The sequence below is a fragment of the Megascapheus bottae genome, chromosome 10, assembly GCF_031878675.1.
Source record: "Megascapheus bottae isolate mThoBot1 chromosome 10, mThoBot2.hap1, whole genome shotgun sequence".
Lineage (NCBI taxonomy): Eukaryota > Metazoa > Chordata > Mammalia > Rodentia > Geomyidae > Megascapheus > Megascapheus bottae.
Window position 1 is genome coordinate 21,940,176 of NC_143518.1, and position 25,825 is coordinate 21,966,000.

The window sequence follows — 25,825 nt, forward strand, 5'->3', positions numbered from 1 at the left end:
TGGCCCATAAATGAACAGAAGGCAAGATAAAGCTCATCTTTGCTCAGGTCAATACCCTGACCAAGCTGTTCCCCTTAAGTAATAAAAAGGGCTGAAACCCCCATTACACCTGAGACTGGAACTTTTCAACTGTGAATAGCCAGCCTTTCTCCCTTTCCGCCAATTATTTGTCTACTTAAACCTACATCTTAGACCAGTACAGTGGTTCATGCCTGTAATCCTAGCTACTCAGGAAGCTGCAAACTAACCATCTCAACTCAAAGCCATCTTGGGCACTCAAATTCATCAGACTCTTATCTCCAATTAATCACGAGGAAAGGGGAAGTGGGGCTGTGGCTCAAGAGGTAAGGTGGCAGCCTTGAGCTGAAGAGCTCAGGGACAATGCCCAGGCCCAGAGTTCAAGCCCATGACCCACAAATAAAAAACAACAACAAATACCCTACAGCATACATATGTAAGCTTACCCTAAAGATGAGGAAAGATATGCTCCATATACTCTAGTATAGTGTTAAGACAGAGGTATGTGAGAAGTATATAAGTGTCTTTCTAAATAATCCATCAAAAAATTGAACTCTAGGATACAAAAGAAAGTAAGTATATGATGTCATACAAAACACGTTCTAATGGTAAATTGAGTATCTGGCCAAAAATGGGTTCAAAGTAGAAACATCACATAAAATATTAAAATATATAGAAGTACACTATATAGTACTAGAATATTATTTCTACCTTTATTCAATAAATATTTACTCAGCCCTACAATGTGACAGGCACTCTGTTACAATCTGTTCATTTTGGTCTCCAAAATTAAAGGAATTTTTCTGAAGGCTAAGGATCCTTTTTAGATCCATACTTCCTGCTGTAACATACTGGCTCCACAGTTCTTGGTATGTGAATGTTTATAATATGTTAATAAGTATAATACAGTATGCCTCATTAGAATATTCCCATGCAACATGATGTCTCTGCCTTTCAAATTCCTAATATAAACAATTTTAAAATAATTTCAATTCAATTTGTCAATTTTTCCGGGGGGCGGGGCGGATCTCTGCCTGGGCACTGGACTGAGCCTATGGCTGTTTTTACCAAAGTAATATGAAAAAATAATTTCTAAGTGGGTTTTAGTTCATTATATTTACTCCAGTTTCTTAATGTTATTTAACATCTAAATTTTCACAAGAATCTTTTATTGCAACTGAATGTGCAAATATTTGATCTTAAAAATTGACAAATTGAGCTCAAGCCTGTAATTCTAGCTACTCAGGAGGCTGAGATCTGAGGATCAAGGTTCAAAGTCAGCCCGGGCACAAAAGGACCTGAGACTCTTATCTCCAATTAACCTCTAGAAAATAGGAAGTGGGGCTTGGTTCAAGGATAGGGTGGTAGCCTTCAGCTGAAAAGCTCATGGACAGCACCCAGGCGGAGTTCAAGCCCTGTGACCAACAACAAAAAAAAAGAAATGAAAAGGAAAAAAGGAAAGAAGGAAGGAAGGGAGGGAGGGAGGGAGGGAGGGAGGGAGAGAGGGAGGGAGGGAGGGAGGGAGGGATGGACTTAAAAACTTCCTAAACTACATTTTCAACATATTGAAAACCACTTGAGTAATTATTATACAGGCTTCCATTTTGCTTTTCTGACTCCCTGTTTCAGCTGGCCTGCTTTCTCCTTGAAGAAAACCACCAGCCATGGCTGGGAGTTTGGCCTAGAGGTAGAGTGCTTACCCAGCATACACAAAGACCCAGGTTTGATTCCTTGGTACCACATACATAGAAAAAGCTAGAAATGGTGCTGTGGCTCAAGTGGTAGAGCTCTGGCCCTGAGAAAGCACAAGGACAGAGCTCAGGCCCTGAGTTCAAGCCCCAGGAATGGCAAAAAGAAAGAAAGAAAGAGAGAGAGAGAGAGAGAGAGAGAGAGAGAGAGAGAGAGAGGGAGGGAGGGAGGGAGGGAGGGAGGGAGGGAGGGAGGGAGGGAGGGAGGAAGGAAGGAAGGAAGGAAGGAAGGAAGGAAGGAAGGAAGGAAGGAAGGAAGGAAGGAAGGAAGGGAAGGAAGGAAAAAAAAAAAGAAAACCACCAGCACCAGCCAAGGCACTATACCAAAGCCTTGTTAAGTTACATACATGGCGCTGAAGTTCAATGCTACCATTGTTAATTTCATTTCCTATCTTCAAACTCAATTGTTCAATCATGTTATATATGTGGTCTTGAAGTGACCTAAAGAAAAAACATCAGGCAAAAAAAAAAAAAGATAAATGACTTGCTTAGAGTAACTATCAGCTAAGAGAAAGGGTTTTATTTTGTTAGACATAATAAAATTAGGTGTTGACAGTTTCCCAAGAATATCTGCAAATGACAATCAATCCAAGACAAGCATTGGTGGCTCATGCCAGTAATCCAAGCTACTCAGTAGGCTGAGATATGAGGACTGCAGTTCAAAACCAGTATGAGCAAGAAGGTCCACAAGTTTATTACCCCAATTTAAAAAAAAAAAAAAGGCTGGAAGTAGAGCTATGGTTCAAGTATTAGATCACCACCCTGTAGGAAAAAAAGCAAAGGAACAGGGCTCAGGCCCTGAGTTCAAGCCCAATACACACATCAGTGTATTTTATCAAAATAGCTTTCTTTCTAGGTAGGCTGTAAGTGGTTGAATATAGTTTTAACAACATATTTTACCTTTAGTACTAGCTCTCTACTATAGAACTCATTTACAATCTCTAGTAAGTCAATAGCGCCTTCTCATGTAATAGTAAATATTAACTCCTTTTGATGACTGGCTTCCAGCATCCACTCTTCAATGAAATTGGTTTAGTATATGCACAAAGACGCAGGTTCGATTCCTCAGTACCACATACATAGTAAAAAGCTGGAAGTGGTGCTGAGGCTCAAGTGGTAGAGTTCTAGCCTTGAGAAAGTCCAAGGACAGTGCTCAGGCCCTGAGCCCAAGCCCAGGATGGGAAAAAAAAAAAATCAGTAATTCTCTGTAAACCAACAGCAAACAAGATGACAGTGGAATCAGAAAAACAGCTCCATTCACAGTAACTGAAAAATAAAATAAAATACCTAGGAATAATCTAACCAAGGGTGTAAAGGACCTCTATAATGAAAACAATAAAACAAGGAAGAAAGAAAGCCTAGTGATAGAGTGCTCACCTAGCATGCACAAAGACTGGGCTCAATTTCTCAGTATTACATATTCAGAAAAACCTGGAAGTGGTGCTGTGGGGCTCAAGTGGCAGAGTGCTAGCCTTGAGCAAAAAGTGTCCAAGAACAGTGCCCATGCCCTGAATTCAAGCCCCAGCACTGGCAAAAAAAAAAGAGAAAAAAGAAAGAAAAGAAAAGAAATACAAAGGCCCTGAACAAGCAAAAAGTGTTCTGGGAAACAGGGGGAAATTGGGTTATCACAACGTAGGAATGCTGGTTATCAAAAGTCTTGTATCACAATACCAAATTTCAATTTATTATAAATCCATAACTACAAAAACAGTTTGATGCTGACACAAAAACAGACTTAAGGCCAATGAAACACTTTGAACTGGTATTGGCACAGGAGAAGGTTAGGGGTCCAATTGCAGTCTTCTGCATGTGAAGATTCAGTTTTCCCAATACCATTTTTGAAGAGATTGACGTGTATTTTTAGTTTTAGGTAAAACATCAGATGGCTGTAGGTTTATGGATTCATTTCTGGGTCTTCCAATCAGTTTCGCTGGTTTTCAAGTTTGTTTTTGTGCCAGTACTATGCTGTTTGGGTTACTGTGGATCTGTCATAAAGTTTGAAGTCTCAAACTGTGAAACTTCTAGCACACTTTTTCTTTTTTTCCCAGGATTGCTTTGACTATTTTACTATGTGATTCCATACTAATTTCTGGATTGAGTTCCTTATCTCTCTGAAGAATGACATCAGGATTTTTTTAGCAGTATCCTCTTTCAGGATATTAGATTTGTCAACCCATGAATATGAGAGGTCTTCCACCTCCTGATGCCTTCTATTTCTTTCTTCAGTGTTGTTGTTGTTATTTATTTGTTTTGTGGGTCATGGGGCTTGACCACTGGGCCTGGGCGCTGTCCCTGGTCTCTTCAGCTCAAGGCTACTGCCCTAATCCTTTAGCTTCAGCCCCACTTCCCATTTTCTAGTGGTTAATTGGAGATAAAGTCTCACAGGCTTTGTAGTGCCAGGGCTGGCTTTGAACAAAGATCCTCAGATCTCAGCCTCCTGAATAGCTTGGATTATAGACAGACTTGAGCTACTGTACCCGGCTCTTCAGTGTTTTATAGGTCTCATTGTAGAGGTCCTTCACCTCCTTGATTAGGTTTATCCCTGTCTTATTTTGAGGATATTGCAAGCAGAATTATTCTATTTTCACTCTCTTATCTTCTTTATTCTTATTCTAAAAAGACCCCTAATTTTTGTGGGTTGATTTTTATATCCTGCTACTTTGCCAAAAGTATTCATCACCTCTCAGGGTTTGGTAGTTAAGTCTTTAGGTGTCCCTATGAACATAATAAAAATCACTGAATTGTATACTTTATAATGTTGAATTATATAGTAAGCTAAGTATATTGCAACAAAACTCTTACAAACATTCTTTCAAAAGGAAAGAGTTATGGAAACTTACAAGCCAGAATCCAAAGTCATGTATTGTGGAACATTACCAATAAAGTTTAACAATGCATCCAACTGAGAATTCATTTCATTCATTTTTTCACTTATTTCCTGCCAGTCTGCAAGAAGTGTATGTGAAGAGTCTATAGTTTCCAACTTGTAAATACAGACATCAAGAGAATTAATCAAATTTGGAAGAAGTTTAGAAATACCTAGGAAGGTATTAAATATTAATTAATACAATTATAATCAAATATTAATTATTAAACATTTTAATATAAGACTTTAATGGAAATATATCTATATATACTCACAGCTACAGTTTTAACCCATTAACTCACTTTATTTTATTTAAATAAAATGAGATTATATTCTAAATGTATTTTCTCAGCTTACAATCAAATGCACTAAATCCAAAAACTATCATTTAGTTTTCCAGAACATGAATCAATTTAATAAATTACTATGTTAAGAGAACAATGAAGATCACCAGCTTTGTCATGGAATGACTAACAACCGGAATTTTAAAATCAATATTGTTTTCAAGCCATTTTTAGTTTAGTAGTTTTCAGTCCTGAATAAAGTTTGAGTTTGGATCCTAATGTTGATCCAGCGGACTTATTCACTGAAATATTACAGAGGAAATATGTCATTTTTAACTTCATTTTCAAATTAAAAATGAAAATTCTTTCCCCCTTCAGAGCTAAATGGAGAGAAATAATTTTAATGCCAATTGCTTTTCTTGTCCTCGGTGAAAACATTTTCACTTGGGCCAGAAGTGTGGCCTAATGATAAGAGTGCTTGCCTAGCACACATGAAGCCCTGGGTTCCATTCCTCGGTACCACATACACAGAAAAAACTGGAAGTGGTGTTGTGGCTCAAGTGGTAAAGCACTTGCCTTGAGAAAGCCCCAAGACAGTGCCTAGGCATTGAGTTCAAGCCCTTGGACTGGCAAAAAGAAAAAAGGAAAAGAAAAAAATATTTTCACTGAATTTATTAGTAAACTTTGATTGGCAAATAAGATTATTTAAAATGACCTGCTGATTACACCAACTTTTAGCATTTTGAATTCTTCATTACTCTAACTCATTTGCTAACTCATTTTTTCACTGTTCACTATGTACTGTTGTGGGCAAGTATTGTCATTGTGTTTAAAACTATCATTGTTGAAAATTATGATGGTGTTTTCTCACATAGTTTTATGTTGAACAACAATGCCAGTCAATGGATCAGGGTTATCTGCAACTTTTTATTAGGAAGAATACATGACAGTGGACAAAAATGCTTTGATGGGGGGCTGGGAGTTTGGCCTGGTGGTAGAGTGCTTGCCTGGAGTGTACAAAGACCTGGGTTCAATTCCTTGGTACCACTTACATAGAAAGCTGGCATGGTGCTGTGGCTCAAGTGGAAGAACTCTAGCCTTGAGGAAAAAGCCCAAAGGCAGCGCTCAGTCCCTGAGTTTAATCCCCAGGACTGGCAAAAAAAAAAAAAATGCTTTGATGGATTTCTAGTGCCTCAAGTGTCTGTGAAGACAGGGTTTTAATATCTTTCATGGCAAGTTGGGATATTAGGACATTGTTTGTCCAGGGATAGAAGAAATTGTAGTTTAAAATGTGTGAAGGATTAGAAGTCCTTGTAAATAAATCAGGTTTCATTGGACCCCTTAAGCCCTGAAGGAAAAAAAACTAGTCTAGGGGCTTGAACTCAGGGCCTGAACATTATCCTTGGAATTTCTCAAGGCTAGAGCTCTATCACTTGAGCCACAGTACCATTTCCCGCATTTTCTATGTATGTGGTACCAAGGAATGGAACCTGGTCTTCATGCATGCTAGAGAAGCATTCTACCACTAGGCAACCCTCCCAGTACCTTACTATTGGTTTTAAATAAGTAGTTTTGTTATTGTATTTAGTGTGTTCTTAAAGGCTATTTATTTTTTTATTTTTGTTAGGAATAATTGTTACCAAAAAAATTTTTAACCAAAAAGTTTAGCATCCTTTTTCTTAAAATTTATTCTTTTAGTACTATGATGAAATATATTGTGATTGACTTCCTAATGCTACATTACATTGGTTTTGTTTATACTTTTTACCCTTACAATCATAAATGAGAAATTGCCTCTGAATTTATTTGTACTGTATATTGTGTTTTGATATTATATTGGGTTCTTACAGAAAACTTACCTACTTCTACATAATCATATCACTGTTTTCCACATATTAGTAATCACATGAGTCTACTGCAAATCTTAAAAACATGTAACCCTCATGGGCCAGGAGTTTGGCCTAGTGGTAGAGTGCTTGCCTAGCATGCACGAAGACCCAGGTTCAATTCCTCAGTACCACATACACAGAAAAAAGCTGGAAGTGGTGCTGAGGCTCAAGTGGTAGAGTTCTAGCCTTGAGAAAGTCCAAGGACAGTGCTCAGACCCTGCACTCAACCCCAGGACTGGCAAAAAAAAGAAAAATGTAACCCCTTGTCTCCATGGGTGAGATATTCTTTTGCAACTATACATTCTTTTTCACTCGTGCTATGTAATAAACTCATACACTTGTTATTTTTATTTATATTTTAGGTATTAATTGCACTCAAAATAATCATTGCCACAATGTTTTAGCATGGCAAGAAGTCTAGTGTTGTTTTCTCTTACCATTGTCTCCATTTATTCTTATTTCATATTCTTTGTAGAGTTGTTGTATGCATTTCATCAGTTCCTCCATGTACTGCAGCTCTGGTGGCATCGTCCCCTCCATATTTTTATGGCGACTAAAAATCGCAAATGCAATATCTGCCCAGTTTTCATGTAAGTGCTTAAGAATCTTCAGAGTATCATACCTGGACAGTAGAGTATCCCCAGAAATCTTTCCTGCTTCCTCACTCAGTATCTAGGAAGGTAAAAGGGAAGGGAGACACACATTATCCTCCAAAGGACCTTATTCCCAGTGACCACAATTATTTGAAAGCTGCATAATCTACTGTTCAATTATTACTGTTCAAACGTTTTTTTTTTTTTTTTTTTTTTTAGAGCTGAGGACCGAACTCAGGGCCTTGCAACTTGCCAGGCAAGTGCTCTTTTTTTTTTCTTTTTTTTATTGTAATTAATAAAAGGGTTACATGATATTTGCCAGATAGAAGGTGCATTAATTCACATACATTAATACCCTTTCACATGTCTTGGTACCCATTACCCTCCCCCCCACCCGGCAAGTGCTCTTCTACTGAGCTTAATCCCCAACCCTTCAAACACTTTTAATTGTAAAAAGTTGATGTTACAGGGACCCCATCTCAATTTATTACTCTACCAGTTTTTTTAATTTATAGCTAAATGAATAATTTAAAAGTTCCTTCCTAGGCCCTGGAGTTTGGCCTAGTGGTAGAGTGCTTGCCTAGCATGCACAAAGACCCAGGTTCGATTCCTCAGTGCCACTTACATAGAAAAGTCAGAAATGGTGCTCTGCTCAAGTGGTAGAGCGCTAGCCTTGAGAAAAGCCCATGAACAGTGCTCAGGCCCTGAGTTCAAGTCCCAGCACTGGTAAAAAAAAAAAAAAAGGAGGGTGGACAAACGCACAATTCTACTTTGGTAAAGTGGCTAGGGCAGTCAAATTTATAGACAGGAAATAGAATGACAGTTACTAGGACTAGAGGGAAGGCAAAAATGGAGAATTAGTGTTCAATGAGCACGGAATTTTACTCTCAGAGGCTGTGGAACTCTGGAGGAGGGTGGTGGTGATGTTGAACAATGATATGAATATACTAATGCCATTGAATTATATGTTTTTTTTTTCTCGGTCGTGGAACTTGAACTCTGGGCCTGGGCGTTGTCCTGGAGCTCTTAAGCTCAAGGCTACCTCCCTATCTCTTGGCCTGGGTGTTGTTCCTGAGCTCTCAGCTCAAGGCTGCCCTCCTACCCCTTGAGTCACAGACTTTTTAATGCCTGGGCTGGCTTTGAACCGCAATCCTCATATCTCAGCCTCCTGAGTAGGTGGGATTACAGGCGTGAGCAAGTGTGCCCGGCTTTGAACTGTATACTTAAAAAGGACTAAAATGGTAAGTTTTATGTTAGGCATTTGCCATAATTGAAGAAATGTTATTTCATTTCAAAGTCCAATTGATTCTGAAGGCAAAAGCCAGGTGCTGAAGAGGCACGGGCATTATTCCTGGCAATCAGATGTACAAATGAAAACTGCACTCATTACTTGTTTTTGCATTTTTTGTTTGTGGCAGCCTAACTTTTTTGATCTCCCAAATTGGCATTTTGAAAGCCTCTAAGGTGTTGCTATTTTCTTTGTCTTTAATAAAGCTTTCAAGGTAATTCTGAAAGAATGATATGTGACTCTAGGTTGGGACTGCCATATTTATAACAGACCAGGAGCTGGTGGTTCAAGCCATAATCCTAGCTACAAGGAGTCTGAGATTTGAGGATCAACGTTAAAGCCAGTCTGGGCAGAAAAAACACAAGAGATTCTTAACTCCTATTGGCAAGCAAAAAACCAGAAATGAAGATGTGTCTCAAGTGGCAGAGTGCCAGTCTTGAGCAGAAAAGCTAAATGGAAGTATAGAGGCTCTAAGTTCAAACAAACAAAGGAACAAACAACTAAACAAAAAAATACTAGCACTCTGATTACCAACTTGTGTATTAAATAGTCTTACCCTGTGCCAACCCTTGAACTCTGAAGGAAGTAAAGTATGTACATCTCCCTTCAAATGGAGCAAGATACTTTTTCTACTAAAACAGGGAAAAAAGCAAGAGAAAGGGCTCAGAACAATAGGTAAACAAAAGAAAATGATAAACTTACATTATATAACAAGATTTGTTTCCCTTCAGTGATTTTCAAGTGTCTTCTTGGGTCCAGCCCTCTACCCACAAGTATTTATGTTTCAATTTACAATACATTCAGATTCTAATCAACGAAGTTCCAGGGCCAGAAACCATGATTCATCAAATCTGTTTAAAAGGTGGGCTTTCTAGCTACTCAGGAAACTGAGATCTGAGGATCAAGGTTCAAAGCCAGCTGGGGCAGGAATGTCCTTGAGACTTTCATCTCCAATTAACTACCAAAATGCCAAAAGTGGAACTGTGTTTCAAGTGGTAGAGAGCCAAGCTTGAGTGAAGAAGTTAAGGGGCAGTGTCCAGGCCCTGAGTTCAAGCCCCAGTACCTTTGACATACAAACACACAAAAAGGCAATGTTAGATTAATTACAATGTGAGAGAGAGGAGACAGGAAGGGAGGGAGGAAAAGAAATGAGAGTTGACTTAGTTGTCAGACATGATACGGTGTAATCAGAAAAACAATATTCTTGGAGACACACGTATTCTCCTTGAAGAATGGCTGCCATTTGAGAACTCCATCTTTTACAATTTGTGCCTTCTCCCTCATGGACTCTTCAGTGTGTTCCACTTCTAATTTAAATTTATCCATTAAGAGTCTCCATTTCTCTGTCAACTTCTCTAACATTGTGTGGTCTGCAGTATCCTAAAATACATATCATCAACTTATTCTTTTATTCACATAACCAATATTTATGAATATATACTAAATTTTACTAATATTACAGGACTAAAGAAATCAGTAAGGAATGGATCAAAAACTTCTTGAAATGCAAGCCAGACATGGTGGCTCATGCCTGTAATCCAAGTTCAATTTCTCAGTACCACATACACAGAAAAAGCCAGAAGTGGAGCTGTGGCTCAAGTAATAGAGTGCTAGCCTTGAGGAAAGCCCAAGGACAGTGCTCAGGTCCTGAGTTCATGCCCCAAGACTTACAAAAAATAAAAATAAAATAAAAATCTAGGGCTGGAGGCTGGGCACCAGTGGCTTACACTTGTAATCCTAGCTACTCAGGAGGCTGAGATCTGAGGCTTCAAAAGCCAGCCCAGGCACAAAGGTCTGTGAGACTCTTATTCCAATTAACCACCAAAAATTGGAAGTGGCATTGTGACTCAAGTGGTGAGTGCTAGCCTTCAGCTAAAGAGCTCAGGGATAGCACCCAGGCCCCAGAGTTCAAGCCCCATGATTAAAAAAAGAAATCTAGGGCTAGGAAGGTGGCTTAGTGGTAGAGTGCCTGACTAGCATGGCCCCTCCTGGTTCAATTCTTCAGTACCTCATAAACAGAAAAATCTGGAAGTGACACTGTGGCTCAAGTAGTAGAGTGCTAGTCTTGAGCAAAAGAAGCTCAGGGACAGTGCCTAAGCCCTGAGTTCAAGCCCTAGGTCTGGAAAAAAAAATCTAAAGCTGGGCACTGGTGGCTCATGCCTGTAATACTAACTACTCAGGAGGCTAAGATCTGAGGATCATAGTTTAAAGCCAGCCTGGGTAGAAAAATGCAGAAGTTTTCTTTAGGTACAAGACCAGAACTCGAACTCAATTCCTGATGCATTCACTCATTAGCTAGTGATTTACCAACTAAGCCATGCCTCCAACCCCTCTATGGCACTCATCTCCAGTTGACCATCAAAAGGTCAGAAGTTAGCAGTGTGCCTCAAGTGGTGGATCAACACCTTTGTACAAAAAAAAAAAAAAAAAAAAAGCCAAACAACACTGCAAGACCCCGAGTCCAAGTCCCCTCATACTGGCACCAGAAAAAATCAAATAAAAACAAAATTTAAGTATATAAATTTAGCAAATTCTATGGTCTCCACTCTCAAAATCTGCAGTCTTTTTTCCATAACTAAAGTGAGTTAAACTTTACCTTGGTTGAGAGCATGATGATGAAATATCTAACATACTTATTCCAGGCTTTTTCATTGAGGTAGAGTCGTTTAGCCATTATGACTCTATTTCTTATGATTACCTACAAAAACAATGTGATATAATCAGAACCATATAGGATTAATAAACCACTAAATTAACATATCCATCTCTTCTTTTTTATCTATTTTTTTTTTCTTTTTGGTCATGGGGCTTGAACGCTGGGTCTGGGCGCTAGTCCTGAGCTCTTCAGCTCAAAGCTAGCATTCTACCACATTGAGCCACAGTGTTACCTCCAATTTTCTGGTGGTTAATTGGAGATAATAGTCTCACAGACTTTAGCGCCAGGGCTGGCTATGAACCACAAGGCTCAGATCTCAGCCTTCTGAGTAGCTGAGTCACCAGCACGTGGTTGTCCATTGCTTTTTGAATCTCTATCCCATACAAAATTTGCTGTTTAAACCAATGACTGCTATGAATCACAATAGCTAAAATTGTTAAACTTGAACTAAAATATAGTATATAGCAGAAAGTCTTAAATAAATTGATCTTAAGACTACTTTATACTTAAGACTCCTTCACTTAAAAAAACACTGGAATTCAAAGTGCTCTTATCTATCTAATAATTTTTTATTTAATTTTTGTACAAGAACAAGGGCTTGAACCTAGAGCCTTGCTCTGTTGCTTGGTTCTTTTGCTCAAAGTGGTACTCTAACAACTTGAGGTACATCTCCATTTCTGGCCTTTTGCTGAGTAATTGGAAATAAGAATCTTACTGACTTTTCTGCCATGAGCAACCCAGTGCACAGATTAAAGTGTTTTTATTTACATGGCTTGTATCTATTGATATTTGTTTCACTTGAATTAAGCTACAATTACTTCAAACATATATAAGCTTAAATATAATATTAATAAGTATATTACCTATTAACAGAAATAGCACTTCTCTGAAAAATTATCTTTCCAAAAGTATGAATAAATAAATTTGCTTTTTTATTTTTGTATTCATTTTTTTTTTCTGTTGGGGGATTGAACTCAGGACCTAGGTACTATACTTGAGCTTTTTGAACAAGGCTAGTACCCTACCATTTGTGCACAGTGCTACTTCCTGCTTTTTCAGAATAAATTATTCTGATAAAGAGTCTCACAGACTTTCCTGCCTGGGCTAGCATTGAACCACAATCCCCAGATCTCAGCCACCTGGGTAGTTAGTATTATAGACATGAATCACTAGTGCCTGGCTCATTTTGCATTTTTTTTTTTTTGGCAATTCTGGGCATTGAAATCAGGACCTGGGTATTGTCTCGGGCTTTCTCAAGGCTAGAGTTCTACCACTTGAGCCACAACACCATTTCTGGCTTTTTTCTCTGTATGTGGTGCCGAGGAATCAAACCTAGGTCTTCATGCATGCTAGGCAAGCACTCTACCACTAGGCTAAACTCCTGGCCCCTCACTTTGCATTTTTTTATTAATGTTTATCTTAAAAGAATAGATTCTCAGGGGCCGGGAGTTTGGCCTAGTGGTAGAGTGCTTGCCTAGCATGCACAAAGGCCCTGGTTAGATTCCTTGGTACCACATACATAGAAAAAGCTGGAAGTGGTGCTGTGGCTCAAGTGGTAGATCTCTAGCCTTGAGAAAAGTCCAAGGACAGCGCTCATGCCCTGAGTTCAAGCCCCACAACTGGCAAATAAATAAATAAATAAATTCTCATATTTTATTCTGCACTATAATCTCATTTAATTGTCAATGGCCTGATAGTAAATTAGCTGTCATTTCAATGCAAATGTCCTTATATTTTCTTTTCTTTTTTTCTTTTTTTTGTGGGTCATGGGGCTTGAACTTGGCCTGGCTGCTGTCCCTGAGCTTATCAGCTCAAGGCTACTGCCCTATCCTTGAGCCAAGTGCCACTTCCTTTCTGGATATTAATTGGAGATAAGAGTCTTAGGTCCTTTTGTACCCCAGCTGGCTTTGAATCTTGATCCTCAGATCTCAGCCTCCTGAGTAGCTAGGATTACAGGTGTGAGCCACCGCGCCCAGTTTGGCCTTGTACTTTCTATATAAGCTTCTACTTCACCAGTTTCCTCCTATAAGTGGATTTTCTGAATCTTGTCCATTTGTCCCAAAGACAGTACAGAAAAGTAGTCAGGAGTTCAGAATTTAGTTAAGCATCAGGGCTTACTCCTATAATCCTAACTGCTCAGGAGACTGAGATCTGAGGATCATGATTTGAAGCTGGCCCTGACCAATTAGTGTCTACAAGACACTAATTAAGCAGCAAAAAGCCAGAAGAAAAGCTGTGGCTCCAGTGGTAGAGTACTAGTTTTGAATGAAAAAAATAAAAACAAAAAAAACCTAAGGGACAATTCCCAGGTCCTGAGTTCAAGCCCCAGTACTGGCGCCAAAAAGTTAATAATAATTCTTTGTTCATACTTTATAGATCAGGTATAAAGGAGAGAGATAGAGAGATAAAACTCTACCGTGCAATATCTAGATATCAAGGGCTGAAAATGTTTAACTTGCCATTGCAAGGTTTACTAAAGGTCTACCTCACCAACAAATACATATACACCTTCTTTCTCCTTTTGGTTTCATGTAAATTATTAAAAATTATAAAATAAAACTTTAACCAATAATGAAGTTTGAACTGAGGAATCAGATGAACAAACCTTTAGGGCCAAATCATATGTGGCTGAGCTCCAAATATCTCTTTCATCCATTAGCTGTTTAATGTCATTCTCCATCCTTCCTCTTTGTAATGAATACAAATCATGATATTCTTCAACAATTCTAAAAGAAAAATCAAGAAATAACTATATGAACATGTCTTAAGAGAACTTTGTTATAACCTGAGCAAATACCAGGGGACTGACGTATCTATTTGCATCCTATTTAATCACAATGGAATTAAACTAGAGCTCAACAACAAAAGATAATGCAGAAAACACTCAAAAACATGGAATGTGAATCACACATTGCTGAACAACAAATGGGTAACTGAAAAAATAAAGGAGGAAATCAGAAAGTTCATACAATTCAATGAAAATGAAAACATAAGCTGGGTGCGGTGGTTCATGCCTATAAGCCTTGCTACTCAGGAGGCTGAGATCTGAGGATTAACGTTCAAAGCCAGCCAGGGCACAAAAGACCTTGATACTCTTTATCTTCCATTAATCACTAGTAGGAAAGTGGGGGTATGGCTCAAGGGTAGGACAGTAGCCTTGAGCTGAAGACCTCAAGGACAGCACCCTGGCCCAGAATTCAAGCTCCATGACCCACCAAAAAGAAAGAAAGAAAGAAAGAAAGAAAGAAAGAAAGAAAGAAAGAAAGAAAGAAAGAAAGAAAGAAAGAAAGAAAGAAAGAAAGAAAGAAAGAAAGAAACAGAAAAGAAAAAAGAAAAAGAAAACAGATGTACCTCTGATTATATAAAATAATACTTATTGCTGGAGACACGTGACGTGTCAGGCACTGATGCTGCCTGAAACATTATGGTGCTGCAGGGTCAGAGGGTACTGACCAAGCTTAGGCTGTGAGGCCTGGGAGTGCTACAGGTGGAAGGTCTATATCACTTTCTGTGAGTGCTTTAGGACTCTTTGGAAGTGGAGACAGTCATGAGAAGGAGAAGCTTTCCCTTCAGCATATTGCTGAACTCATTCGTGCCAGGCCCTGCCAGAGATTGTGGCCATGGTTGGAGCTGGCACTAGCACACCCAATGGCATTCCAGACTTCAGATCTCCTGGGAGCAGCCTTTATAGCAGCCTCCTGCAATACAACATCCCATACCCTGAGGCCATTTTCTAACTTGAATTTTTCTTTCACAACCCCAAGCCCTTTTTTACTTTGGCCAAGGAGCTGTACCCTGGCAACTATAGGCCCAATGTTACTACTTCCTCCGACTGCTTCATGACAAGGGTCTGCTTCTGCGGCTCTATACACAAAACATGGATGGGCTTGAGAGAGTATCTGGCATCCCTGCTGGAAAGCTAGGTGAAAATCATGGAACTTTTGCCTCAGCCACCTGCATAGTCTGTCCAAGGTCCTTCCGAAGGGAGGACTGCTGGGCTGAAGTGATAGCAAATAGGGTGCCCTGTTGCCCTGTCTGCACTGGTGTTATGAAGCCTGACATTGTGTACTTTGGGGAACTGATGCCCCAGAGATTCTTGCTACATGTGGCTGATTTCCCCATGGTAGATCTGCTGCTCAACCTTGGTACCTCCCTGGAGGTAGAACCTTTTGCTAGTTTATCTGAGGCTATAGGGAGCTCAGTGCTCTGATTGCTTATCAACAGAGAATTGGTGGGGCCCTTTGCTCAGCATCCTCACAGCAGGGATGTTGCCCAGTTGGGAGATGTGGTTCACAGTGTGGAAAAAGCTAGTGGACCTTCTTGGGTGGACAGAAGAACTTTAGGACCTTGATCAGTGGTAAACTAGAAAGGTACAGACCACTGAACTCTGGGGTTTGACCACCAGATTGGACTTTTGAGAACCTTTTCCTAACTTGAATCCAGTTTCTGTACATAGACTTACGGATCTTGGGACTGGCTAACTGGGAACTTGACTATATTTCCTAGCACCACAGGGATTTGTGTTATGATGGGGTGATCTCACAGGCTTTTCTTAAGAATTACCACTCAAGGTTACTTCTATAAAATGTTATATTTTTGTTCATGTTAGCATCAGCAGAGTTCGTAAAATCCTTTGGAACAAGGCATTCCATTTTGCCACCCCATTCTGCCAGTCTTGCTAGGGTGTCTTGTTTACAAAGAGAAGAGCTTATGTTTTGTAAAATACTTTGTCTTCAAAAAATAATAGTATTTATTGAAATGGACTCCAGGAAATGGAAACAAAGTTTTTTCATTTTTTGCCGGTCCTGGGGCTTGAACTCAGGGCCTATGGCTTTCTCAAGGCTAGCGTTCTGCCACTTGAGCCACAGCAATACTTCCAGCTTTTTCTGTGTATATGGTACCAAGGAATTGAACCCAGGTTTTCATGCATGCTAGGCAAGCACTCTACCATTATGCCATACTCCCAGTCCACAAAGTTTCTTCTTTATTGTTCTTTTTATTTGATTTTATTTTTGTCTTGTTTGTTCATTTATATATCTTTGGGGGTAGTTTAGGGGAGTACAGAAGTGGAAGAACAAAGGGTGAACAGATGCAGCAGTGATATTCACTAGACACCATGTTGAAAACTAACTATACAACTTTTGGCTAGGAATGGGAGGGAAAACCTGGGAAAGAGCAAAGGGAGAAAATATACTCATTACCTATCATGTAACTATAACTCCTATAACTCCTCTGTATATCACCTTTATAATAACAATTCAAAAATTAAAAAAATAAACTCATCATAAGGCAATTATGGTATAATTGCTAGATATGTACAGCACACCACGAAGTAGAAGAAAAATATTTGTAAATCTTACAAAAAGTCATAACAAAATGTCCAGTATAATAGTCCTTGCTCTAAATACTTTATATTTTATTTATTTATTTATTTATTTTTGCCAGTCCTAGAGCTTGAACTCAGGGCCTGAGCATTGTCCTTGGGCTTTCTCAAGACTAGAGCTCTACCACTTGAGCCACAGCACCACTTCTGGCTTTTTTCTATGTATTTAGTACCAAGGAATTGAACCCAGCCTTTGTGCATACTAGGCAAGCACTCTACCACTAGGCCTTTCCCACTCCCTTCCACTTTGGTCAGTCCCCATCCCTGAGCTTTTGTGCTCAAGGCTAGTGCTCTACCACTCTGAGCCACAGCTCCACTTCTGGTTTTCTGGTGGTTAACTGGAGACAAGAATCTCATAGACTTTCCTGCCAGGGATGGCTCTGAACTAGATCCTCAGATCTCAGCCTCCTGAGTTGCTAGAATTACAGGTGTACATTATCAGCACCTAGCTTCATTTTATTCTTTATCACAAAACGTTTCAGAGAAATATGTTCTAATGGTATAATAACACTATATTTGATTTAAAAATATGGAATAACAATACCACTGCAGTTTTGTTAGGTTTCTTGCAAACACACATTTTCATTTGTTGCCGGCACAGTGCTCATGCCTGTAATCCTAGCCACTCAGGAGCTGGGATATGAGGATCAAGGTTCAAAGCCAGCCTAGGCACAAAAAGACCTGAGACTCTTATCTCCAATTAAACTGTAGAAAACAGAAAGTGAGGCTTGGCTGGAGGGTAGGGCAGTAGCCTTGAGCTGAAGAGCTCAGGGACAACTCCCAGGCCGAGTCCAAGCCCCATGACCAACCAAAGAAAAAAAAGAAAAAACAAAATGAAACATTCAAATTTTTTGTTTTTGGTTCTTAGTGCCAGTATTGGGACTTGAACTCAGGGTTTTTTGCTCAAGGATGGTGCCACTTGAACCACACCTCCATGTTTGGCTTTTCGTTGCTTAATTGGAGAAAAAAATCTCAAGTTTTCTGCCTGGGCTGGGTTTGAACCCCAATTCTCAAATCTCTGCCTCCTGAATCACAAGGATTAAAGGCATGAATTACTAGGATTAAAGCACCCATTTGATTTAGGATTCCTTACTCAAGGCATAAATCCCAGTTAATGTGAGCCACCACATTTTTAAATATATATAATTAGTGCAAGATTAAAAGAAACTCCCTTCTAGCCACCTAAAAGCCTAAATTAACACTTGTTTGTGTTTCTTTATGTCTACCAAAAAGTGTGTTTTTTCTTACATGGAAGATCCTCTCAGAATTAAAAGAAAGAAGTTGCAAAGTGACAAGTAGTATTGCATAAATCTTTGAACATCCTTGAAGAATATTATCATTGGTGCAAGAATTAAAGGTCTTCTACTCAGACTAGTCCATGTGTTCAAAATAAATGAGAAGAAATCCACATAGTGAATACAAGTATACAAATTCAATTATTTGAATCTATTTGTATGAAAATTAGATAACAATTTAAAAATGATCCCAATTTATGACAACACAAATTTAAAAATTCAGAAACAACTTCAATGCCCTCAATAAAAGACAGACTAAACAGGCAAAATCTAATTTTTTATGTTATAAAATGACCTTAAAAACGGGGCCAGGAGTTTGGTCTAGTCGTAGAGAGCTTGCCTAGCAGGCACGAAGACCCGGGTTCATTTCCTCAGTACCACATACATAGAAAAAAAGCCATAAGTGGTGTTGTGGCTCAAGAGTTAGATCTCTAGCCTTGAAAAAACCCAAGGACAATGCTCAGTCCCTGAGCCCAAGCCTAGGACTGGCATAAAAAACAACAACAACAACAAAAAAAACCCTGCTAGGCAGTATTGGCTCACACCTATAATCCAAGCTACTCAGGAGGCTGAAATCTGAGGACCATGATTCAAAGCCATCTTGGGAATGTAAGTTTATGAGACTCTTATCTCCAATTAAATACCAAAAAAGATAAAAGTGGAGCTGAGACTCAAAAGGGAGAGCTCCAGTCTTGAGCAAAGAAAGCTCAGGAATGGCACCCTGCCACTAAGACAAGGACACAGACACAGATCGACGGGGACACATACACACACACACCATAAAATGACCAAAAAATCTAAAATGAAATATTCACTTTGATTTCACTTTTATAAATAATCCATGAGAAAAAAAGAACAAAATATACAAAAATATTAATAGCAGTTAATACTAGAAGAAAGAGCATGGGTATTCTTTATTTTCTATTTTAAATGTTTCCATATTTCCTAAAGTTTCAATTCATTTATTATAAGAAAAAATTTCAAGAGATTACAAAAAAGGCCCATTCCAATTTAGGACAAACAATTTCATAAAATGTATTTCTTTTTGCCTTTCTTTCTTTTCCTCTTTGGCTTAAAAAAAAGTGCTTTTGTTTATTTATTTTTCCAGTTTTGAGTCTTGAACACAGAGCCTGGACACTATCTCTGGGCTTCTTTTGCTCATGGCTATTACTCTACCACTTGAGCCACAGCACTAGGTCCAGTTTTTTCTGACTAGTTTACCAGAGCTAAGAATCTTGGGGCCTTTCCAGCCTGGGCTAGCTTCAACCCAGGATCCTCAGATCTCTACCTCCTGAGTAATTAAGATTATAAGTATGAGACACTGTCATCCAGATAAGAAAAAAAATGTTTTAATATTTCTTGTAGAGAATAATGAGGCCAATCTCTGGAACCAAAAAAAAAAAAAAGGGTTAAGTGGTTGGAATGCCCACTTATCAGTACTGAAAAGGCTGAGAATTGGACCCTAGAAAGGTCAAACAGACAAGGTCAGACAAATATATAACTGTACCCCAAAATATTTAAGTTAGAGCTGTTTAGATCCCATAAAGTTTAGACTGGGAATAAGATGAATGTTTGTGTTACAGTTAAATGTTTACTGATCCCCACTGCTCACCAATGATAAGGGAGTCAATTATTGCTATATATATAAACTATCTCATGTTAACGACTGTAAACACAAGATGGATTATACTCTGTTTTCTGCACATGTCTGTAGTTATCTCCCCTGTACTAAACTAAATAATAAAGCTTGCTTATGGAAACTTGGGGTTCCAAAGTTGATAAACGCTAGACCCCTGGTCCCCCACTTTTCCTTTTTTCGGGATTGAACTCTATGCCTGGTTGCTGTCCCTGAGTTTCTTTTGCTCAAGGCTAGAACTCCATCACTTGAGCCACAGCACATTTCTAGACTTTTCTGTTTATGTAACACTGAGGAATTGAACCCAGAGCTTCATGCATGCTAGGCAATCACTCTACCACTAAGCTACTTTCCCAGCCTTGTCCCCTACTTTTCTTTTTTCTTCTTTTTTTCGGTTGGTCCTGGAACTTGAATTCAGGGCCAGGGTACTATCCCTGAGCATTTGTTCAGGGTTAATGCTCTACCACTTTAAGTGACAGAGCCACTTCTGGTTTTCTGGTAGTGAATTAGAGATAACAGTCTCACAGACTTTCGTGCCCAGGCTAGCTTTGAACCACAATCCTCAGATCTCAGCTTCCTGAGTAGCTAGGATTATAGGCATTAGCCTCTGGCACTCGGCTGGTCCCCTGCTTTTCTATTCTCTGTCTTCTCATTTCTTTGGCTCCAATATCCTCTCATGTTGTCCCAGGTTGCAGGTAGCAAAACTGCTCAATAACACAAAAGGCGTTCTTGTTTAGTTAGTTACCTACGTAGGTAGGTACCAATCCTGGACCCTGCCCCTGAGCTTTTTTGCTCAAGGGTAGTGTTCTACCACTAAAGCCACTCTTCACTTCCAGCTTTTTTGTGTGTGTGATTTTATTGATTACTTCATTGTAGATAAGAGTCTCATGGACTTTCTTGGCTGAGCTGACTTCAAATTGTGATCTTTAAATCTTAGCTTTCTGAATAGTTACAATTACTGGTATGAGTTACTAGGCACCCAAATGGTTTATTTTATTTTTAAATTCCAAGTCTGCTTAGTATTCCCTCTATAACAGGCATTGTTTAAGAAAACAAAACAGGGCTAAGGTTTATAGCTCAAGTGGGTAATAATAACACATGCCTAGCAGGTCCTGAGTTCAACCTCAGTATGGTCCAATAAATCTTTACTCTTTTATGTGGAGAGACAACAAACACTTAGAAAAGTAAAACTTATATTAAGTAATAATAGTATAGTCAAGGTGAGTTTACAAGCTATGGAGTAATTTTAAGTAGGACCATAAAAACATTTTTAATGAGAAGATAACATTTAAGCAAAGAAAGATCCAAAAGAGAGAAGGATGCCACACAGCACTCTGCATGCTCAGTAATCAGAACCAACATCAGTATGTCTGAAACCAAGTAAAAGTCAGAAAAATTAGAATATAGTAAACCACTCTCAAAAAAAACTGCTTTCATGCTGAGCTGGGAGGTATTGCACAATTTTAAGCAAAGAAATATATTCTGAACTAAAGTAGATCTTGTTGGCTGGTTTGTTGTAAATGAATGTAGTGATTAACATAAAGGATAAGGACATTCCTGAAGTTTTGGCAGTGAACAACACAAGAAATGAAAATAATGATAATAAAAGGGTTGAAAATTCTGAATGTTATGAAAAGAAAATTGAGCAAAGTGCGTGGCTCACACCTGTAACCCTAGATACTCAGAAGACAGATCTGAGGTTCACGGTTCAAAGTCAGCCCAGGCAGGAAAGTCTGTGAGATGATTCTTGTCTCCAGTTAAGCACCAAAAAAGCTAGAAGTGGAGCGGGAGATCAAGGACTAGCCTTGAACAAAAAGACTCAGGGACCAGCACTAAAAGAAAAGAAAATAAAAAGAAATTGATCAAATTTTGCTGAAGGAAAGATGTAAGAAATTTAAGGGATCAAGCAAGAATGAGTCAAAGATTTTGGCCTGAGAAACTGGAAAGATGGACATGCCATTAACCAGGATAGCAAAGAGTATAATGAAACAGGATTGGGGATAAGAACAGAAATTTAAACTGGGCATATTAAGACCTGATTATATGAATCTGAAATTCAGGGAGAAGACTGAAGCTGGAGAAACAAATTCATGAGTTAGTGTATAGTGAGCTAGGCTCATGTCAGTAATCCTAGCTACTCAGAAACTGAGATTAGAGGATCATGATTCAATGCCAGCCCAAGCAAGAAAGCCTATGAGACTCTTATCTACAATTAATCATCAAAAAGTCAGTAATGGAGCTATGGCTCAAGTGGCAGAGTGCCAATCTTGAGCAGAAAAGCTAAGGGACAACACCCAGGCCTGAGTTCAAGTCCTAGTACCAGCACCAAAAGAAAAAAAAGAGTGAGCTGGGCACAGGTGGCTCATACTTGTAATCCTAGCTACTCAGGAGGCTCAGATCTGAGGATCAAGTTCAAAGACAACTTGAGCACTAAAGTCTGTGAGATTCTTATCTCCAATTAACCACTAGAAAACCAGAAGTGTGCCATGGCTCAAGTGGGAGAGTGGTAGCTTTGAGCTGAAGAGGTCAAGCCCGATGACCAACAAAAAAAAATAGTGTAAAGGTAATGGCACTTAAGATTCATCTAGAAAGTGATAGACATAAGATCCAAGTGAGTGAGAAGATTCAAGGAATGAGTACTCCAACAATGCAGTGAGATTTGAAAGAAAATCAGCAAGAGTCAACACTAAGAAGAAGGACTCGGTGAAGGAAAAACCCAGGAGAGTTTAATATACTGAAAGACATTGTTTCAAATAAGAACATTGTAATAAATGGTGCTTGAAAGTCAAGTTAAATGAGGATTGAGATTTGACCATTATGTTTAGCAATATGAAGGTCATTGACCAGGGAAGTTAGTGATATGGTGACAATGAAGCTTGATAGAGAGGTTTAAACCATTGTGGAAAGACAAGGAGTTCAGATGCTTATGTCAGAAACCATGTATGGGCCAGATACCAGACAAATGCAAGGCACCATGTTAAAGGATATAGATATACTATTTCATTTAATCTTCATAATAAGTGCAAACAGTAGGTAATATTATAACCCTGGTTTTATATATGGGCATGCTGAGGCCCAGAAAACCTAAGGGAAGGCTGGGTGCCAGTGACTTATGTCTGTGATCTTATCTATTCACAAGGCTGAGATCTGAAACCAAGGACTGAAGCAAACATGGGTGGGAAAGTCCCGGAGACTCTTATCTCTAATCAAAAAGCTGGGGGGTGGAACTGTAGCTCAAGTAGTAGAGCATCAGCCTTGAGAAAAATTGCTAAGCAAAAGCATGAATCCCTGAATTCAAGCTTCAATACTGGTGCACACGTGCACATGCACACACCCTGTGTGATTCCTCAAAGTTTATGCTATGTATGTGCCTCTCTATGCAATCTAGGCTCTCATACCTGTGAACTTCATTCAACAAAATGATTAATGCTGCAACAAAAAAACCTATCTCCTAGAAAAAGGTCATGCTGCATTTTTTCACATTTAGGATGAAAAATAAATTCAAAGTATATTTAGAATTCAAGAAATGGGTAGCATATCCATTTTACACAGAAACACCCATGAAATAAACTTGAAACAACTTACTTTGCATTCTTCTCAGCATTTAAAACAGCCTGTGCTAAATCCTTTCGGGCTTTGTCTGCTTCCTTTGTTAGTCTTATATCATGTGCCCGAACCAGACAAAGTTCCCTGAAATAAAGGAAAGAAAAGAAATTTCAAAATTTGGAGATTCCTTTTTCTTTTTTCTTCTTTTTTTTTTTAATGGCCAGTCCTGGGCACTGTCCTTAGAAACTTCTTGCTCAAGGCTAGCACTCTACCACTTGAGCCACAACACCACTTCAGGCTTTTTCTGAGTATGTGGCCCCAAATTTGGAGATTTCTAAAAGTTTCTACCTAAGAAATTAGATTTAGGGCTGAGAGTTTGGCCTAGTGGTAGAGTGCTTGCCTAGCATGCATAAAGACCCAGGTTCGATTCTTCAGTACCACATACAGAGAAAAAAGCCAGAAGTGGTGCTGAGGCTCAAGTGGTAGAGCTCTAGCCTTGAGAAAGTCCAAGGACAGTGCTCAGGCCCTGAGCTCAAGCCCAGGACTGGCAAAAAAAAAAAAGAAATTAGATTTACCCTCAGCCATCTTTTCCTTTCTAATATGTTAGAACTTACTACTTTTCCTATCTCATAAATCAAATGAAGAAAATCAAGGGCATGTCTTAGATGAAATCTTGCCAGGTGTGACAATGGAATCATGCTGACAGAAGGAAGAACTAAGATGGAGGAGGCATCCTTTAGAACCATCTAGGCCCAAAGCTGGAAGTCCCTCACTCTGTTCTGACTCCTCCATCTCCCTGCCTGTCCTCTTTGTTTTTATGTCTCTTCCTATCAAATATATTACACAGCTTTAATTTTGTGTTAAGCCATGTCCTCCATTTTTCTACATCAATGTCTACAGTATCCAGATTTTTAAATTCTCTCGCTGAACATAAAAGACAGAAAAGTCTCTGCCTCCTCTTTCCACAAAAAGTTTTCTTTTAGGAGACATAGTTGTGAATTTTTTGCATTTAGGATAATCATAATCAGCTTTTATGTGTAGGATAATTACAAACATGGTTTCTACCTCGTCAATTCTTCAATAACATTCTTGAAATTATACAGTTCTTCTAAAATGCGCCGGTCCATCACTCGCTGAGTCACTAAGTCTTTGTAGAAGTCAATCATCTGCCGGGCAATTTGGTCAAGCATCTGCACATACCTCTGTCTGCATGAGAAATGAGGGAAACAGAAGATTAGGCAAAAGGAAAAGAAGAGGGAGCCAGAAAGTATGGAGATACAGGAAGACTAAGGTATACTGGGAAGGAAGGAAGGAAGGGAGGGAGGGAGGGAGGGAGGGAGGGAAAAGAATGGAAAAGAAATCAATCTAGGTTTTTCCTTATTAACGCACACAGAGTAATAAACAACTATGGCAAATTATAACCAGAGCCATATAATATCTGAGATATAAAATGAAAACAAGGACTTTTAAATTTTCTTCTTCTAGATGATGAACTCTTTGGGGATAAACATAACTACATAGACATAAAAATCTATGGTGGGCTATATACTCTATAGAAATAATGTTTTATTACAAAGATTAATATGTATCTATGACACATAAACCCTAGCTTAATTTTAATTATATTCTAAAATCTAAGTGCCAGTGATTATATATAGATTCCCTTCTTGAATTCTTGTTTGTTAAACATGGCATTTGAAATATGATGTAAAAATCAATGTTAATAAACTCTTTAATAAAAAATAAACAAAAAAATGTGAGGGGTGGGGAGTTTGGCCTAGTGCCTTGCATGCACGAAGACCTGGGTTCGATTCCTCAGTACCACATATATAGAAAAAAGTTGGAAGTGGTGCTGTGGCCCAAGTGGTGGAGCTCTAGGCTTGAGAAAGCCCAAGGACAATGTTCAGGCCCTGAGTTCAAGCTCCAGGACTGGCAAAAAAAAAGAAAAGAAAAATTGGTTTGTATGGAGCTTCTATTCAATCTAAAGTCTACAGGGTAAGAATAATTTATTATGAACAATCACTCATTTATGTACAGCTATCAATATCAATGATATAAACAAAATATAATACAAATTGCCTAAAATAAATTGAATTTGATAGAATAAAAATTAAACTGAAGGAGATACCTTAAAGAAGGAAAATCTATGGAAGAAGGAGAAGAAACAAGGGCTCAAGACCAGAAAGACATACAGAGGGCATTGAAATGACAAAAAACAAAAGGAATTAGAAGAGCAAATCTATCCTGAAACTAAATATACAGTACCTACCACAAAGCAAAGAAGCACAATTACAAACTTACATGAATATGCTGTATTAGCACAATATAGGAAAAGAATGACTTCTAATGCTCTCCTGATTGAAGCTGAAGGAAGAAAAAAAAAGGAATACAGGAACAATAAAATTTAAGAATCTTAGTGCCACTTCCAGTTTTCTGGTGGTTAACTGGAGATAATAGTCTTATGGTCTTTAGTGCCTAGGCTGGCTTTGAACTGAGATCCTCAGATCTCATCCTCCTGAGTAGCTAGAATTACAGGTATGAGCCACCGCACCCAGCTTAATAACCATCTTTTAAAAACATTGTTTCATTACTTATCACTGTCACATAAAAGTCAACCTGTTAA

At 38.7% G+C, this 25,825-nt stretch overlaps 1 protein-coding gene and 1 pseudogene across 3 annotated transcripts in view; one reads left to right on the top strand and one right to left on the bottom strand.

Moving 5' to 3' along the window:
- Axdnd1 (axonemal dynein light chain domain containing 1) overlaps positions 1–25,825 on the bottom strand; it is a 72,378-nt gene that overhangs the window by 23,999 nt on the left and 22,554 nt on the right. For all 3 annotated transcript variants that reach the window (XM_090340337.1, XM_090340336.1, XM_090340338.1), the window contains 9 exons: positions 24,268–24,408; positions 23,242–23,346; positions 13,948–14,068; positions 11,283–11,384; positions 9,903–10,066; positions 9,243–9,318; positions 7,243–7,477; positions 4,607–4,805; positions 2,114–2,207 (listed from right to left, as the gene is read on the bottom strand). In XM_090340337.1, the coding sequence (XP_090196463.1) occupies positions 2,114–2,207; positions 4,607–4,805; positions 7,243–7,477; positions 9,243–9,318; positions 9,903–10,066; positions 11,283–11,384; positions 13,948–14,068; positions 23,242–23,346; positions 24,268–24,408 (1,237 nt within the window). The remainder of the gene's footprint in view (positions 1–2,113; positions 2,208–4,606; positions 4,806–7,242; positions 7,478–9,242; positions 9,319–9,902; positions 10,067–11,282; positions 11,385–13,947; positions 14,069–23,241; positions 23,347–24,267; positions 24,409–25,825) is intronic.
- On the top strand, positions 14,847–15,685 carry LOC150057699 (NAD-dependent protein deacetylase sirtuin-3, mitochondrial pseudogene; annotated as a pseudogene).